Genomic DNA, 14929 nt, shown 5'->3' on the forward strand with positions numbered 1-14929 from the left:
TTTATCCTGGAATTGTGCAAGGGGTATATTTCTACAGGTTTTCAAGCGCGCAGCGTGGTGCCTTTGTTTCCTCTCTCATATGGTGTGAACAGTAGCAGGGTTCTAAATAGAAACGAGACATGGCACGGAAGGACTCCTCAAGTGTTTTCTTTCACGCAAGCTTCCTCACTTCCTGTTCAGCTCACAGGCAGGGCTCCCGCCGGAGCTGTACGAGCCTCTAGAATTAGCTGCGAGTTCCAAAAATTGGGCAGAGCCTGCTGCAAGGAGCCTTCTGACCGGGGGCAGCACTAGCAAGGCTGTTGGATTTGCTGCGACTGCTCTTGTGGCCTGGATGCCCTTGTAGAGCTACTGGGATTGGGACTTGTGGCTGCAAAGGAGAAAAGTGCTGCAGACCTTGTGCATTTTACTGCAAACCTCTGTGAGCATGAGGACTGTGTGTGTGTGTGTGTGTGTGTGTGTGTGATAACTGCAGTGTGCATCAGGAGGATGTTGTGTGCGTGTGTGTATGATGATGACTTTAACTATGCAGTGTGCGTGTGTGTGCAGTTTCTCATCCATTTCTTCTAGTTCCCTAATCTTGGAAGAAGCAATGTGGGCTCATGGTAGAGGTGCTATCTTTTATTGGACAAATAAGATTTTTTCCAAAAAAAATCTTTCATTGCAAGCTTTTGGGCACAAACACCTTTCATCAGGCATCACAGAAAAAACTGTAACAGTTCTCTTGGGTAGAAATGACAGTTCATATTTTATGGGACAGGATTTGACAGGAGTCAATCAATGGAAAGCACCTCTGAGCACGCAGTTCTTAACTGGTGAAACATCTCTTGGATCCTGTGAGGCTGTGTTATGATGCAAATTACTTTGGAGGAAAGCAGGAGCAGTATCTCAGGTTGCAGGTGGTCACAGTTGCTTCCTACTTGGGAAATTATGAAGATTTCATTTTTTTTAAATTGGCTACAATTTGGTATCTTCCATATGTCAGGTATCCAGGTTGCAGCCATACTGGTCTAGAGGAAAAAGCAATCCAGCCATGTAGTAGAGATGACATCTTTTATTAGACCAACAAGATTTTTGCAAAAAACCCCAAATCTTTGTTTTTTCTACATTTTTTTTTGGCAAAAATCTTGGTTTAATAAAAGATGTCATCTCTACTACAAGTCTGGATTGCTTTTCCCTCTAGACCAATACGGCTGCACCCTGGATACCTGAACCTTGAAGACAAACTGCAGCACAGTGGAGAGGTCCTGGCCTTCTCAATTATATATATATTTTTTGCTATGACCTAATAAAACGAGGCCGTTTGGACATGGACAAAACACGAGTCCGGCACTGCCGAAACAGAAAAGGCCAGACGTGACATAGCACCACTGGAGTTTTCTTTTAGATCTTGACAGCTTTCTAGCGTCCACGGTCTTAGTTCAATCTACTCGCAGCATTACCCTTACGTAGCTGCTCTTTCGCTTTATGAGCTCACTCTGGCTTCCTCCGACCTCAGCACAACTTGGGCCACTGATTTGGCGCAGGTGCAAACCCTGCCCCTTGAGCGCAGAAGGGATCTTCCTCCCTCCCTGGGCCACGTGGAAGGCGCCCCGCCTTCCGCGGAGGAGCGTGAAGTAAGCGTTCTGTCCGCTCGCGGCCGCCGTAGCAGGAGCGGGGCCGGGCAGTATGGCTGCTGCCGGAGGCGGCGAAGAGGGGGAGGAGGAGGAGGAGGTGGCGGCGGGCGGAGAGGAGAATATCCTTTACGACTTGCTCATCAACGCCGAGTGGCCGCCGGAAGCCGAGGTGCAGGTCAGGCCGGGGCCTGCGCGCAGGGCTCGGGGCAAGGCTGCGGGCGGTGGGGGAGGGGCGGCCACGTCCCGCGCGGGGAGGGGGCGTACCCGCGGGGAGCCTGGTCCCGCCCCTCGGCTCCGGCCCCGGCCCCGCGGCTGCTCCATGAGCTGAGCTGAGCTGAGCGGGGCGGGGCGGGGCACACGCCTTCCTGTGCAGGTACACAAATCCGGGGAGTGGGTGCATCGAAGTGCGAATGTTTGTTCGCATACACAATATGCGCGCACACCCCGAAATGTCTGTATGTGGCTACCAAATGGGTGTGTGTGTGTACATGTAATGCACGCGTGTGCAGTCACGCCAGTGTGGGGGTGTATGGATAATGCACACGCATGCACCCATCAAAGTGTGTGCAAAGTGTGTGTGTGTGTGTGTGTGTATGTGGTGCGCATATGCACGGATCGAAGTGTGGATGTGTATGTAATGTGGTCATACACCAAAGTCTGTTCCTATAATTCTATTTGCTTTGTGTTTATAACTGACTATGAATGGAAGAAAACATTTTAATTGCTTTCAGCTGAACAATTAGTGATTTCTTTCAGGGGTGTACTTGGTAGCTGTATTGGTCTGAGACAAAAAGACATACAAAAAACTAGAACTCATGGTTCCAAAATGATACCTTTTATTAGACCAACTGGAAAATGGCAAGAAAATTGTCCTTCTCCGCAAGCTTTCAGGATCAAAGTCCCTTTGTCAGGCTCTGGGGAAAAAAGTTTAGATGGTACAAGATGGTAAAAAGTTCCCATAGGTAGGAAATAAACTTCATTTTTGCACAGAGGGAGCTGAAGATGGAAGGCTGTCCCCCTGGGTCCATGAGAGTGTCTTTGTGAGTTGTGTTGAATAGCTCTTTGATGTCTTTGAGCTCAACGCAGCCCACAAGGACACTCTCATGGACCCAGAGGGACAGCCTTCCATCTTCAGCTCCCTCTTCCCCTCTATCGGGCGCTGGTCAGACCACAGTTGGAATACTGCACCTAGTTTTGGGCGCCACACTTCAAGAGGGATGTGGATAACCTGGAGAAGGTCCAGAGAAAGGCCACTCATATGTTTAAGGGCTTGCAGGCCAAGCCCTATGAGGAGAGACTACAGCACCTGGACCTCTTCAGTCTCTGCACGAGAAGGTTGAGAGGCGACTTTGTGGCTGCCTATAAATTCATCATGGGGGCACAGAAGGGAATTGGTGAGGCTCTACTCACCAAGGCGGCCCTGGGGGGGGTCGCAAGAAATAATGGCCGTAAGCTAGCAGAGAGCAGATTTAGACTGGACATTAGGAAGAACTTTTTCACAGTTAGAGTGGCCAAAATCTGGAATGGGCTCCCAATGGAAGTAGTGCTCTCCCCTACCCTGGGGGTCTTTAAGAGGAGGTTAGATAGGCATCTGACTGGGGTCATCTGAACCCAGCACTCATAGAATCAATGAGGCGGAAGGGACCTAGACAGATCATCTAGTCCAACCCCCTGCCATGGGCAGGAAGGAGCATTGGGGGTGGCAGGGGTCATAAGACCCCAGCCAGGTGCTTGTCCAGTCTCCTCTTGAAGATTTCCAGGGAAGGTGAGAGTACCACCTCTCTGGGAAGCCTATTCCAGGCTCTGGCCTCCCTCAGCTTGTGGCCATTGTTCCTGGTGACTCCAAGGGGGACCCTGGTGAACAGACTTTCCCCGAGTCCCTGCTGGTGGCCCCTGATAAGTTTGTAGGCAGCCACAAGATCCCCCCTCAGTCTCCTCTTGTGGAGACTGAAGAGGTTCATGTCCCTCAGCCTCTTCTCATAGGGCTGGCCACGGAGGCCCCCAACCATACGAGTGGCCTTCTCTGGACCCTCTCCAGGTTCTCCATGTCCCTCTTGAAGTGTGGTGCCCAGAACTGGACCCAGTACTCTAGCTACAGCCTGACCAGCGCTGCATAGAGAGGGAGCAAGACTTCTCTGGACCTGTTAGTGATGCCCCTGTTGATGTATGACAGGGTGTGGTTGGCTCTGCCTATTGCTTTGTCACATTGGCAACTCATGTTCATACTCGTATTCACTCTTTCCTTCCTATGCAGGGGGTCAGACTCGATGATCTATTGAGGTCCCTTCTGACCCTAACATCTATGAATCCTCTGATTTCTGCTTTCCTGATTCTGACTCCTTGTATGGAAACTAAATTTTATTTACTGAGCATGTGTTTGTATCAGCTATTTGTTACCCACCTGAGTTCTGAGTCCTTTGTTAAATGTGAAGTTATTTATATCTGAGGAAATAATTTCTATTGCCAGTTAAAAATTCAGCATTCAGGTGGGCACTAAACTGTTGATGCAGATGAGCAGTCAACTACATATAAAGATACTGAGTGTTCTGTGGGTTTATCTTCTCTCCCCAGGTGGGGACATTGTGTGTAAGAAGCAGTAAGTCTGAACAAGATGCAAATGCACAAGCAGATAAGATCCCTTATCTGGTGATTGTGCAAATACAGTCAGAGGCTTCCAATTGTAGAGCTGGAGTCTAATTTAGCTTTCAGTGCGATGCCATACTTCACAGCTCCTATAAAGATTGCATTAGTCACTAGAAAACAGGAATAACATACTCTGATTATGTGATTTTCTAGAACATGCCATGTTCTTCTGCTTGTTGAGACCAAGTTCTAAGAAATGGGACAGTAACAGTATATTTTGAGCCTATTAGCTGTAATGGTGCTTCCTTCATTTGAAAGTAGATGGTAAAGTGAATCATCTGTGAATCTGTACCAAAAGGTATTTCTTTGGTAGATCAACAAATGTAACACCAGACTAAACTGGGATCACTTCTTTTTATTGTGTCTCCTACATTATTAGGTTTGTGAAAGTGCTCTGATTTTCTGCAAACACATGTGAATAAGCCTCTCTACTTACTTTTGGTGTGTTATCAAGATTGTTTCCATTTTGCGGTGCAAAAACAGGAAGTTTTGAAAAGTGTAACTGTTGTAGTTTACTGTGGAATTACTTTAGACCAGCTTGGAAAGGGTGTGGAGACTTCTAGGGAAGGTAACATTTGGTCTTAGAAAGGGTTCCCCGGTTTTTAACAGAAGATATGAGTGCCCCTTTTAGATCATTAAGTCCATTCACAGGCTTTCAGAGACCGCTTGTGTCACATAATTTCTTTAAAAAGAGATTGCCTTAAATTTGGGGGTACACCAATAGAGATTTCTTTGCCTGGTACTGATAGCTGATGATCAACCCATATTGGCCAGTGCCAATCTGATAACCAATATTTAGTAATAGTTCAAGGCATTTTAAACTACCGACATAAATAAACCTGTTTGTTTGTTTTGCATTTATGACACGCGCACATGCCTCCTGCCTATTCTGGCTCTTGATGAGGAAGGTGGTGACTGCCTTATTCCCATGCACGTTTTCCCCTCACCTACAGTTCCTACCTGATACCTCCTCCTTGTGCAACCCGTGGTGCCATCCCGGGTAGGTGGGGTAGACGCTTGTGTGGATAGTGGAGCTGGGTGTGTTTGTAGTCCCAGAGCTCACCACTGCCTCGGTGCTACCTGTACAGCCGATCTCCTTTGGCCTCAGGGGAGAACCTGCTTTTTGCAAAGGCTCCTGGTGCCTGGTACAGCAGAGTGTGCCTTGCGTGGTGCTTTACCCTGCCCACGTGCAGCCCAGTGTCTTCACAGCAGCTCTGGTGCTCAGACTCTTGCTGCGAGCATGGCATTGCCATTGCAGTGACAGCAGGAGCGGGTAATGGTTCCTTTGTTGCTGAGCATGGTGCCCTGTGACCGCTCCCCAGTGTCCCCTGCCCCTCCCGCTGCTCGCTAGGACCTGTAGTCTGCCATGGGCTCAGGTTGTGGCGCAGGGATGCTTGCCAGGGTGTTCCAGGCACACGGCCGTAATTTATTGGCTACAGTGACCAAAAACAGCTGATGGCTGATGGTCATTTTTTAATGGTGCCAATCTGATAGCCAACTGATATATCAGTGCACCTCTACCTTAAATAGGTTTTATGTTTTTTTTGCCCTATTGATCCTATTATGAGGGTGTTTGGAGGTTTCATTGCCCTGTTATTCTAAAATAATAAAGGTCTTAGTCCGTCTGTCTGTCTGTAACGCTCTTGGAGCACTCTGGTTACTGAAACAACCAATCGGAGCATTATGGACAGGAGGTGGAGCGTCACCATGATGGGGGGGATGAAGCGGGGGGGTGGGGTGGTTGGCGGTGGCGTGGCGTGCTTGTAAGGGGGGATGGAGTAGATGGTAGGAGAAGCTCCTGGGAGATGGCAGCAGTGTTGGGGGGTTAGGAAGCAGCCCCACTCCCCCCGGTCATTCTTGACGGGCAGTCTGCTTGTAAACCTATAAGGCCTAAAGGGAAATATTATTTTTACTCTCTGTTCATACATCTCTGAAAATACGTTTTAGGGCCACACTGTTTCTGCCTTTTACAATACTTAGGCAGTGTTACAGTCTTTAATTACATGAGTGTGCTTTTTTCACAAGACTGTCAACCTTCAGTGCAAATTAGTCCATTGATTAGTTCAGTGGGAATTAATGCATATACTAAATAATTAGATTGTGGCCTGTAAAACCTCTGCTTTATTTTTCCTAGGACTGTAAAGTGAATGAGGGAGGGAATTTCAAGAAAAGAAAGGAGGGTCTTGTGATTCAGGGCACGAAAGAGTAGATCTCTATTCCTGCCCTGTTGTAGAGTGTGATGCTAAGCAAATAACTTTATGCAGCATGAAAAGCTTGGTTTTTAATGGCAGGAAGCTTCCTGGAGTATTTTCCTTTCCCTGTGTTCTTAGTCTTCACTGCTTTGTTCTTGGCAGCCTGGGCTATGGCTGGGCTCTTCATCTGTCATCTTTGGCTTTTTGTGGGTTTGGCTTTTTGGGGGCCTCTTAGCTACTGGTTGGCAGTAGCAGCTGCTGTTTTCTAGGTTTTCTACAAGTTTGTGTTTTGTTTTGTTTTTTTCCAGACAACCTTTTGGGGATTCTTGATAGCGGGCTATTTTTTTGAGTGCTGTTTTGTTGGTCTTGCTAATTTTTTGTGTTGACTTTGAAGAAACCAAGATACCCAGCCAGGTCTTTCAGTTGCATACACCTTGCCTGTTGCCTTCTCCACTTCAGGTACTTAGGTGCTAGAGGCATCTTGAGATGGGTTAAGGTGACTCCTTTGTGCTCCTCAAGAAGTGGACGCTGCCTTGGTGATCAGTTAAGACACTCTGTGACCTAAGGGTTTAGGAACTTTGGAGCTTCCTATTGCCTTCTTATTGGGAGTCTTGAGGCCAGAAGTAGTGGTGGCAGAAGCAGTGCCAGCAGCTGCAAGAGGCACAGTTTCTAACATAAAGGAGATATCTGGGTTTAAGTGAAAATAAATTGTTGATATGGGTGGGTGCTCTGCAGGCTGTTTTTGTGCTTTATTTGAGATGCTCTTGGAACTTAGGTTGGTGAGAGCTTTGCTCTGAAAATAAAAGGAGATATAAAATGCCAAGAACTCTTAAAAGAAAATGAAGCCTACATTTCTCAGATCGGACATGCCAAATTAGTCAAAACTTCTAGTTTTAACCTCTGGGTGTCAGTTCCCCTTGTGTGAAATAGAGGTAACATACCACCTTACTGAGTGGCATGGTGCGAAGATGTATTCATCAGTGCTTGTAAAGGACAAAGATATAGCAGTGACAGTATTGAGGGGACAAGCCTGTGGGGAAACTAATAATTCTGCATTCATTTTAAGACTTAGATTGTGTAGAGTAAATAGTGCATAGTGCTGCATTGTATAGAGAGGATAACAAAATATTGATTACCGTTGTGTCAACACAGCAGGGATCTTGTGGAAAAAATAGTATGTGATCATATAATTAAATTTGTCATGCATAAACACAAGGAGGCTGAGTTCTGAAGGTTAGAGGGAATACCTAAATTCCTCAAATGTAACTTTTGAATGCCTGACTTTGCAATCTTTATGTTATTTTAATGAGGTTTTGATTTCTTGTTTGGTTGGTTGTTTTTTTTTGTGGCTGAGCTCATTTAGCAGTCAACGAACATCAGCACTAAATAGATATTATATGTGTGAGATATAGGCCTCATTTCTGATATGCTCTAATGCAGAGTAAAATGTTAAGTTGTCTATCAAATATGAATGAATTGGAAAAGGAATTTTCTTATGTTGAACAATGACTTCCCCTCTGTGTGGATGTTGCCTATCAATCCTGTTGGAGTTGCAGCTTTATGTTAAGGGGAGAATTTATTCCATTGTTCCTAATGTAGGAGTAAATTATTTTTCTTTACAGATTAAAAATTAATTGATGAACGAGAACACCTAATAGTAGTTTGGAAACAGATGGTATGTATGTCTGAAAAAGTACTCTAGGAGCATGGCTCAGGCTCTCTGAGAAATCATGAGATTTAGGAGTCTTTCTAGCTCCTTAGAGTTTCCAATAGGATCTGTGCTCCAGAAATCGTTAGGCGTACTAGGATATAAGAAACAAATCAAACTTTGTGATTTATTTTTACTGTAATTCCATATTGCTGCCTGGCTGATCAACCTTCACTGAAGAAATTATCTGTTAGTGCAGCTATGTTGCTTGTCTCTTCAGCTCGCCCATGCGGAGACAAGATCCCATTCATTCAAAGGAGCTATTGACATGGTGAAAGCTATTTTTTCAAGCTGTATTGTAAACTTTAAATAGAAAAAAAAGAGTTTGTACTTTCTTAGACTAAGACTTTTAAATTAGGAGCCTGAAGTGAGATTATTTAAATGCATGTTTGGTTACCTAAATAAGAGACCTGGTTTTTCAAAAGTGCTGGATGTCTTCTGGATTTTACAAAAACTGGATGCAAGTCCCTCACTTCAGTTACACTATTTTTCAGTCTTAGTCCCCTGGAGTTACAAAGCCCCTACCTTTCTCCCTGTCCTGTATGTCTTAAAGTTGTCTGCTTTGTTAAGGTAGTGGAGCGTCAGTAGTGCTTGGATTTCCTCTCCTTTTTACTTCAGGTGTTGTGTTATGACAAGAGAAGTGCAAACCGAGAAAGAGACAAAACAATGCAATAGAAAGAAAAGGAAGCCACATTCTTCCTTATGCCCCATCTTCTCTTGTCTCCCTTCTCTCAGCTTGGATTTTCTTTTTGGATGTACTGTATATACCCTTCTCCTTTCTCTTTCTGTTGTGATGCTTTTCCTTCTCCTCTTCCTCCTGTTTTGGATATTTAATAATCTATCCAGTTGCAATAAAACATTCCTGTACTGTGGGGGTTTTTTTTTTTTTTTTTTTTTTTTTAATGGGGAGCTTTTTGTACCATGTGTAGTGGTTGAGACTGCTTCCAAGCAGAGTGCTTGTGAGACTGTGTGTGGGAGAAATAATCTCAGGGCATCTGAGGAGATGCTTTACTAGGCGGAAAGTTGCATAAAAGAGTGTTTTTTGGAAAAGTTCTTGGATTTTTAAACCGAAGCTTTGAGAGAGTGACTGTTTTTCACATCTGGGAATGTAGCTCGTCAATAATAGCATGTTGACCACTTGTCTGTACTGCACCAGCCTCTAGTCAGTATTGTAATTTCCGTGCTCACTGTGTTGTAGAAGTGCGTAGTCAGTACTGCAGAGCACTGTTGCAGGATAATGGTTTTCGCTACTACTGTAAACAAGGCGAAGCTAAATCAATGGATCCTATTGCTTTGCTTTATTTTTATTGCAGTTTGGCATATGCTGAAAATGTTCAGTCATCCAGCCTGTCTTATGCTATTTAGTTTAATAGGAAATGACAGATAGTTTTATGAGAAACACCTTTAAAGTAGAAAAGGTTTATCAGTTGCATTATTAAATATGTGCATGAATATTGGTTTATTCACATGTTGATTGATAATTCTTTTTGCAATTGCAGCCAAGAGGCAACAAAAAACACGGTGCTTCGTTTATCATTACTAGAACAATTACAGGTAAATATGGTGTATGTGCGGTGAAGGATCATTGACTTTTTTTTTGGATTTCTGGCTTAAAAGTATAATGTGTGGGATATGCTTATGGAAAGTGCGTTACCTTGGGTCATCACATTGTGATAGTGTAGTGGAAACAGAATGCAGCACATGTATGTCAACCTGAAAATCACTTTTTATGATCTTCCCTTACTATCTTTTTAGTTTTGAGCTTGTTTTAGCCAGATGTTATCTCACTGGGGCTTATTATTAAAACATGCCTGAAAAGCTGTCAGGCTCTTCTGCAAATTGATCTTCATGGGCTTTTTTTGTCAGAACTAACGTTATTTAATCTTGTGTTCTGGACAGTGTGATAAAAGGGATTTTTAAATCGGGACATGTTTTTAGTATTTCAGTGACAGTTGTACACCTAGTAATAAGTTGGTTAGGTTTTTATCCTTCTCACATTCAACCCAGAGTTTTGAGTTGCACAGGCATTTAGTTTGTTGACATTTATGTTAAATAAAATTTGGGGTTCAGTGATGAAATACCGAGGATATTACTTTCTGCTGATAATGCTAATGTCCGTCTTGTTTTTGTTGTGATGTAAAACTATTTTTTAACTTGTCTTTCTCTTTTTGTAGGTCCAGTATCATTTTTGCTGCGGTCTATCTGGTACAGGTAGGTTTGTTGGAAATAAAAACACTTACTCTTTGCCAAATATTATTTCTTACTAAAACACTTTTTTAAGAAAGCTGCATGACAATAAGTAACTTGTGGTTCTTGAGACGATCACTGCTCCACTGAACTTAGTGTAGGGCCATGTTAGTATCCTCAAGGATTCTACCCATCGGCATTGGTGATAGAAGTTGTATAAAAAGACCAGTGAGCTGTACTTTTGCAACATGGTGACTCTGAATAAACCAAATGAGTTTGTAGAACTTTGTTTATCTTCCAGGGACCATACGGGGTGTGCTGTGTTGTCATAAACTGAGCAATTACTTTTAGATTGAATCTATTTCTTTCCTTATGTCTGAAAATGCTTGAAAAGCTGGTACTTATAAATCAGTAAATACGGGACATAGCTGTTTCTCTTAAAATGAGACGTACCATTTGTGCTGCCATGTCAAATATAAGGATATAGATGGGAAAGTGAATGGTCATTTCTTTTTTATAGTCAGCAGACTTCCTTTATTAAAAGCTTAAATAAACTTTCAGGTGCATCCTACTGTACCAATATGCTATTATATTTAAGAAACTGCCTGACTGTCCCAATCCCCCGTGAGCGATCTGTTGAGTTTTCCAATTATGCTGACATTTACCAGAGCACAATTTCAATGGATATGGGAACTCCCATTTTTCTTATCTTACTGGCATTAAATAGGCTGGGGGCTATTTGTTGTGTCAAGTGTTAGTTCAGAAATTACTTAAATGTTATTTCAAAATCAAATCGTCACAGGCTGGGGATAGAGGGGAGGGGGTGGGTAAGGATGTATTACCTTTCTAGTCTTCTGTCTTTTAACTACTATCTTTATAACCCTGTCTTTTTCTGGTGTTTCCTTCAGCTGGGGCAGCAGGACTCATGCATTTTTCTTTCTCAATTCCTCATAGTTAATGTGTTGCAACTCTGCACAGCTGTAACTGTAGAAGAAAAGAGGCATCGATATCTAGGGCACTGGTTTTGCTATAGGCTATTTCTGTGCTCCTGGGATATATAAAAGGGAACATCATTTCATAGGAAGTCAGAATAGTTTTATATTTCTAATGTCAGCTGCTTCTTAGTCGTTTAAAAAATTCATTTCTGTCTTTATCCTTCCTTTCTTCTTTGGGTTTGATGGTTGGCTGTAATGCCTGTGCCAGTTCTAATTTCTTTCTCATTTCTGGTACAAATCTGACATACACCAAGAATTTCCTTTTTGGCATTAGATTATTGCTAGAGATACAAATAGGAAGCTAGTATTTGCATGTATAAAGAGGACTGTGATCAATTGCTATCCATATGCACAGGGAATAGGTTAAGAAATAAAATAGCTTAAGTTTGTAGGAAGGGACATTATCTATAGATATTAGGGAGAATTATAATGATAATGAAGAACAGCAACATGTAACTGAAGGAGGTTATGGACTTCTGTCACTAAATGTTCGAGGTCCCTTTTATTCCTGTGTTTCTATTACAATATAGTTAGATTCAGTTGGTATAAACTGAGGTGATGGAGCTACTTTGATTAACATTGACTGAAGATCCCATTCATTTATGGACAGCATAATGTATCTTCTAAACTGTGGTGGAAAGGACCATTTCAAGTTGCTGAGTACCAGGTTCTTTTTTTACCTCAAATTACTATATTTAGCTGAATCCAAGATGACTTTGAATGTAAGACGATGCCCCCAAAATTATATTCTATACTTGGAAATTTATGTCTCTTAAATATTTTTCCAAGCATATATTTATTATATTGGAGAGTCATCTTTAAATACATACCCTCCCCCACTGCTGCACCCTCCCTCCTTCCTGCCCTTGTCACATTCTGTCTTGCTGCTTGGTGCTCTGTCTCTGTGCTGGGTTCTTTGCTGCCCTGTACTTGTATGCTGGGTGGATTTCTGTTGCATCTTTTTACTTTGGGTACTTCTGTTTTACTTTGATACTTGCTTCTAAGATGAAGCTTTATTTTCCCCATGTGGAATGGGGGGAAAAAAGCCCTTATCTTAGAATCGTGTAAATATAATACTCCTATAGATGAGTTAGTCCTAAGAAACGAATGGTAAAGTACAAGACTTAATAACTGTTTCTTTTATGAGAAATTGTACCCGAACTAGTGCTATCTGTAGAACTTGGTATTTGGGTTCTTCAGTTACTACTTGCTGAAGAACTGGGAAGAGAAGAAAGCATCTGCACTCCTGAACTAAGACATGCTGCTACTTCTCCTAACCCGGGGTGGGCAAAATAAGGCCCATGGGTCAGATCTGGCTCACTAAGGGATTTTATTTGGCCTGTGGCAGGGCTTTTGGTCCTGCCTGGGCCAGGCTCGGGGGGCAGTCTGGGTCATGGCTCATGCACCCAGCCCCATTCCCTTGGGCTTGCTGCTCCCCACCTACCCGCAGCCTCATCCCATCTATCCAGCTGAGTGCCCTGGATGTGCTAGTCCTGGGCCAGTCTCCATGGAGAACCTGGGATCACCAGGCAGTGAAAGTGCAGGGCCAGGCCCTGAGACAGAGCCACTTAAGGAGTTTTGGTGAGCTGTTGTGGGCCAGGGAAGGGGTGCCGACCCAGTTTGCAACAGCTCTCCAAAACTCCTTAAGTGGCCCTCCAGCTGAAATAATTGCCTACCCCATTAAGCTGGTATGCAGGCATCCTGGTTTTGTCCGTTTAAAAATCCCAAATTCTCTGATAAAGACTCTCAAGTTCTTGGATTTAAAACCCCCAAATCCACGTTTTTCTGTGAACAGTACAAAACACCACATATATATAGTGGGGTATGGGCACAGGTAATGTGGAGGAAGCTGCGGGGGGCATGCACGATATGGCAGAGGTGTGTCTGTGGAGGGGTATGCGGCTCCCCATTTTCTGCGCCCGTGGAGGTGTGTGGGGCTTTAGCTGGACTGGACCAGTTCTGGAGTTGCTGCCTTCATGGCCCAGCGTAATAATAGGCCACAGTATGAATATGAGCCAGCAGTGCAATGCTGGAGCCAGCAGGGCAAATAATACTGTGGCATGCATTAATCGATTCATTTTCAGCAAAACCAAGGCGGTGATTCTTCCCCTCTATTCAGCACTGGTGAGACCACAGCTGCAGTACTGCGTCTAGTTCTGGGCACCGCAGTTTAACAAGGATGTAGACAAGTTTGAGAGAGTCCAGAGAAAAGCCACACCTATGATCAGAGTCTTAAAAGGCAAACCATACAAGGAAAGACTGAGAGATGTGGGACTCTTCAGCCTGAGGAAAAGAAGGCTGAGAGGCACCTGGTGGCACCTTACTGTTACATCAGAGGTATACATCAAGGGCTCGGCGAGCAACTGTTCACCAGGACATCTGAGGGGGAAAACTAGGAGTAGTGGCCACAAACTCCTGGAAGACTGATTCAGGCTCAACATTAGGAAAAACTTCTTCACAGGTGGGTTGTCCAGATTGTGGAATAAGCTCCCTCCAGAGGTGATGCAATTACCTACCCTGGAAATCTTTAGGAGGAGACTAGACAGTCACCTGGCTGGGGTTACTTGACCCCGGTTGTCTTTCCTGCTTGGTGCAGGGGGCTGGACCCGATGATCTTCCAAGGTCCCTTCCAGCCTTACAATCTGTGAATCGATGAAAGGAGAAAATCCGCGTTTTCCTGCAGCAAATGGAAAACTTGGATCCTTGCTGAGATACATTTCATGGTGTTTGCTTAAGCTGAATGCTCAAAGCCGTTGGGAGTTCTCATGCCATTTTCCTGAAGTGCTGCTACGTTCCTTTTATTTCATACATGTTTTATTTTCATCTTTTTCAGTACTCCTTTCACTGTGTTTCTATATCTTTTCTTAGGGTACTTCTTTTGTTATTGCATTTAACCTCAGTAAAGAATACTATAGTTCTAGAATTCATTCTCCTAGTGATTCGTTCAAGGTCATATAACCTGTAAAAGTCTTAGCTTCTCTATTTGGAAAATGAAGTTATGCTTCTAGGATGTAGTTGTAATAAAATAATCTCAAGGTGTCAATCATTCAGGTTATTTCATTTTGATACAAAATGGTCACAGCTTGAAACAAACACAATTATATCTTGAATCAGTCGGTCCTAGTATAGCTTGTTTTGAATTTTACATTATTCTGACATGCAGAAAATGTCTTTGTCATTCCAAGGAACATGTTCTCTCCCTTAGAAAAAAATTGTGATCAGCTTTTATCTGAAGTCTCATGTGACTTTTCCAATTTATTAACAAGTGAGGGCAAGGACAGAGATACTTGTAGCAAAACACATAACAAAAATTGTTCTGGTAAAATTCTGGAGCGGGAGTGCCCAACCTCTGGCCTGCAGAGCCATGTCATCAGGCCTGTGGGGCTCCCTATGGTTCTTGAAATTTGGCAACAGGAGGGGTGGCAGTGTTAATGACTCCCAGAGCTAATGCTGCCTCCACTCCACTGTCATCAGACTTCCAGCATGATGACCCCTGTGGATTGGACAATGTGGTCCTGTGCAGCAGATTCTGCTGGCCTACAGTCTGATCCAGTGTGATCATCAGGGATCTTGTTTTTCTGTTTGTTGTGG

General features: G+C 43.7%; 1 protein-coding gene across 5 annotated transcripts in view; it reads left to right on the top strand.

Moving 5' to 3' along the window:
- The first annotated feature begins 1628 nt into the window (after nt 1-1628).
- Nucleotides 1629-14929, top strand: part of NBAS (NBAS subunit of NRZ tethering complex) — a 378957-nt gene continuing 365656 nt past the window's right edge. For 4 of the 5 annotated variants that reach the window (XM_090031852.1, XM_090031878.1, XM_090031881.1 and 1 more), the window contains exons 1-3: nt 1629-1788; nt 9656-9710; nt 10331-10367. In XM_090031852.1, the coding sequence (XP_089887978.1) occupies nt 1666-1788; nt 9656-9710; nt 10331-10367 (215 nt within the window). In that variant the 5' untranslated portion in view covers nt 1629-1665. The remainder of the gene's footprint in view (nt 1789-9655; nt 9711-10330; nt 10368-14929) is intronic. The other variant, XM_090031859.1, reaches the window with a different exon arrangement.

Source organism: Crocodylus siamensis, chromosome 1 (genome assembly GCF_052110815.1).
Source record: "Crocodylus siamensis isolate JL-2025a chromosome 1, ASM5211081v1, whole genome shotgun sequence".
In the NCBI taxonomy this organism is placed as follows: domain Eukaryota; kingdom Metazoa; phylum Chordata; order Crocodylia; family Crocodylidae; genus Crocodylus; species Crocodylus siamensis.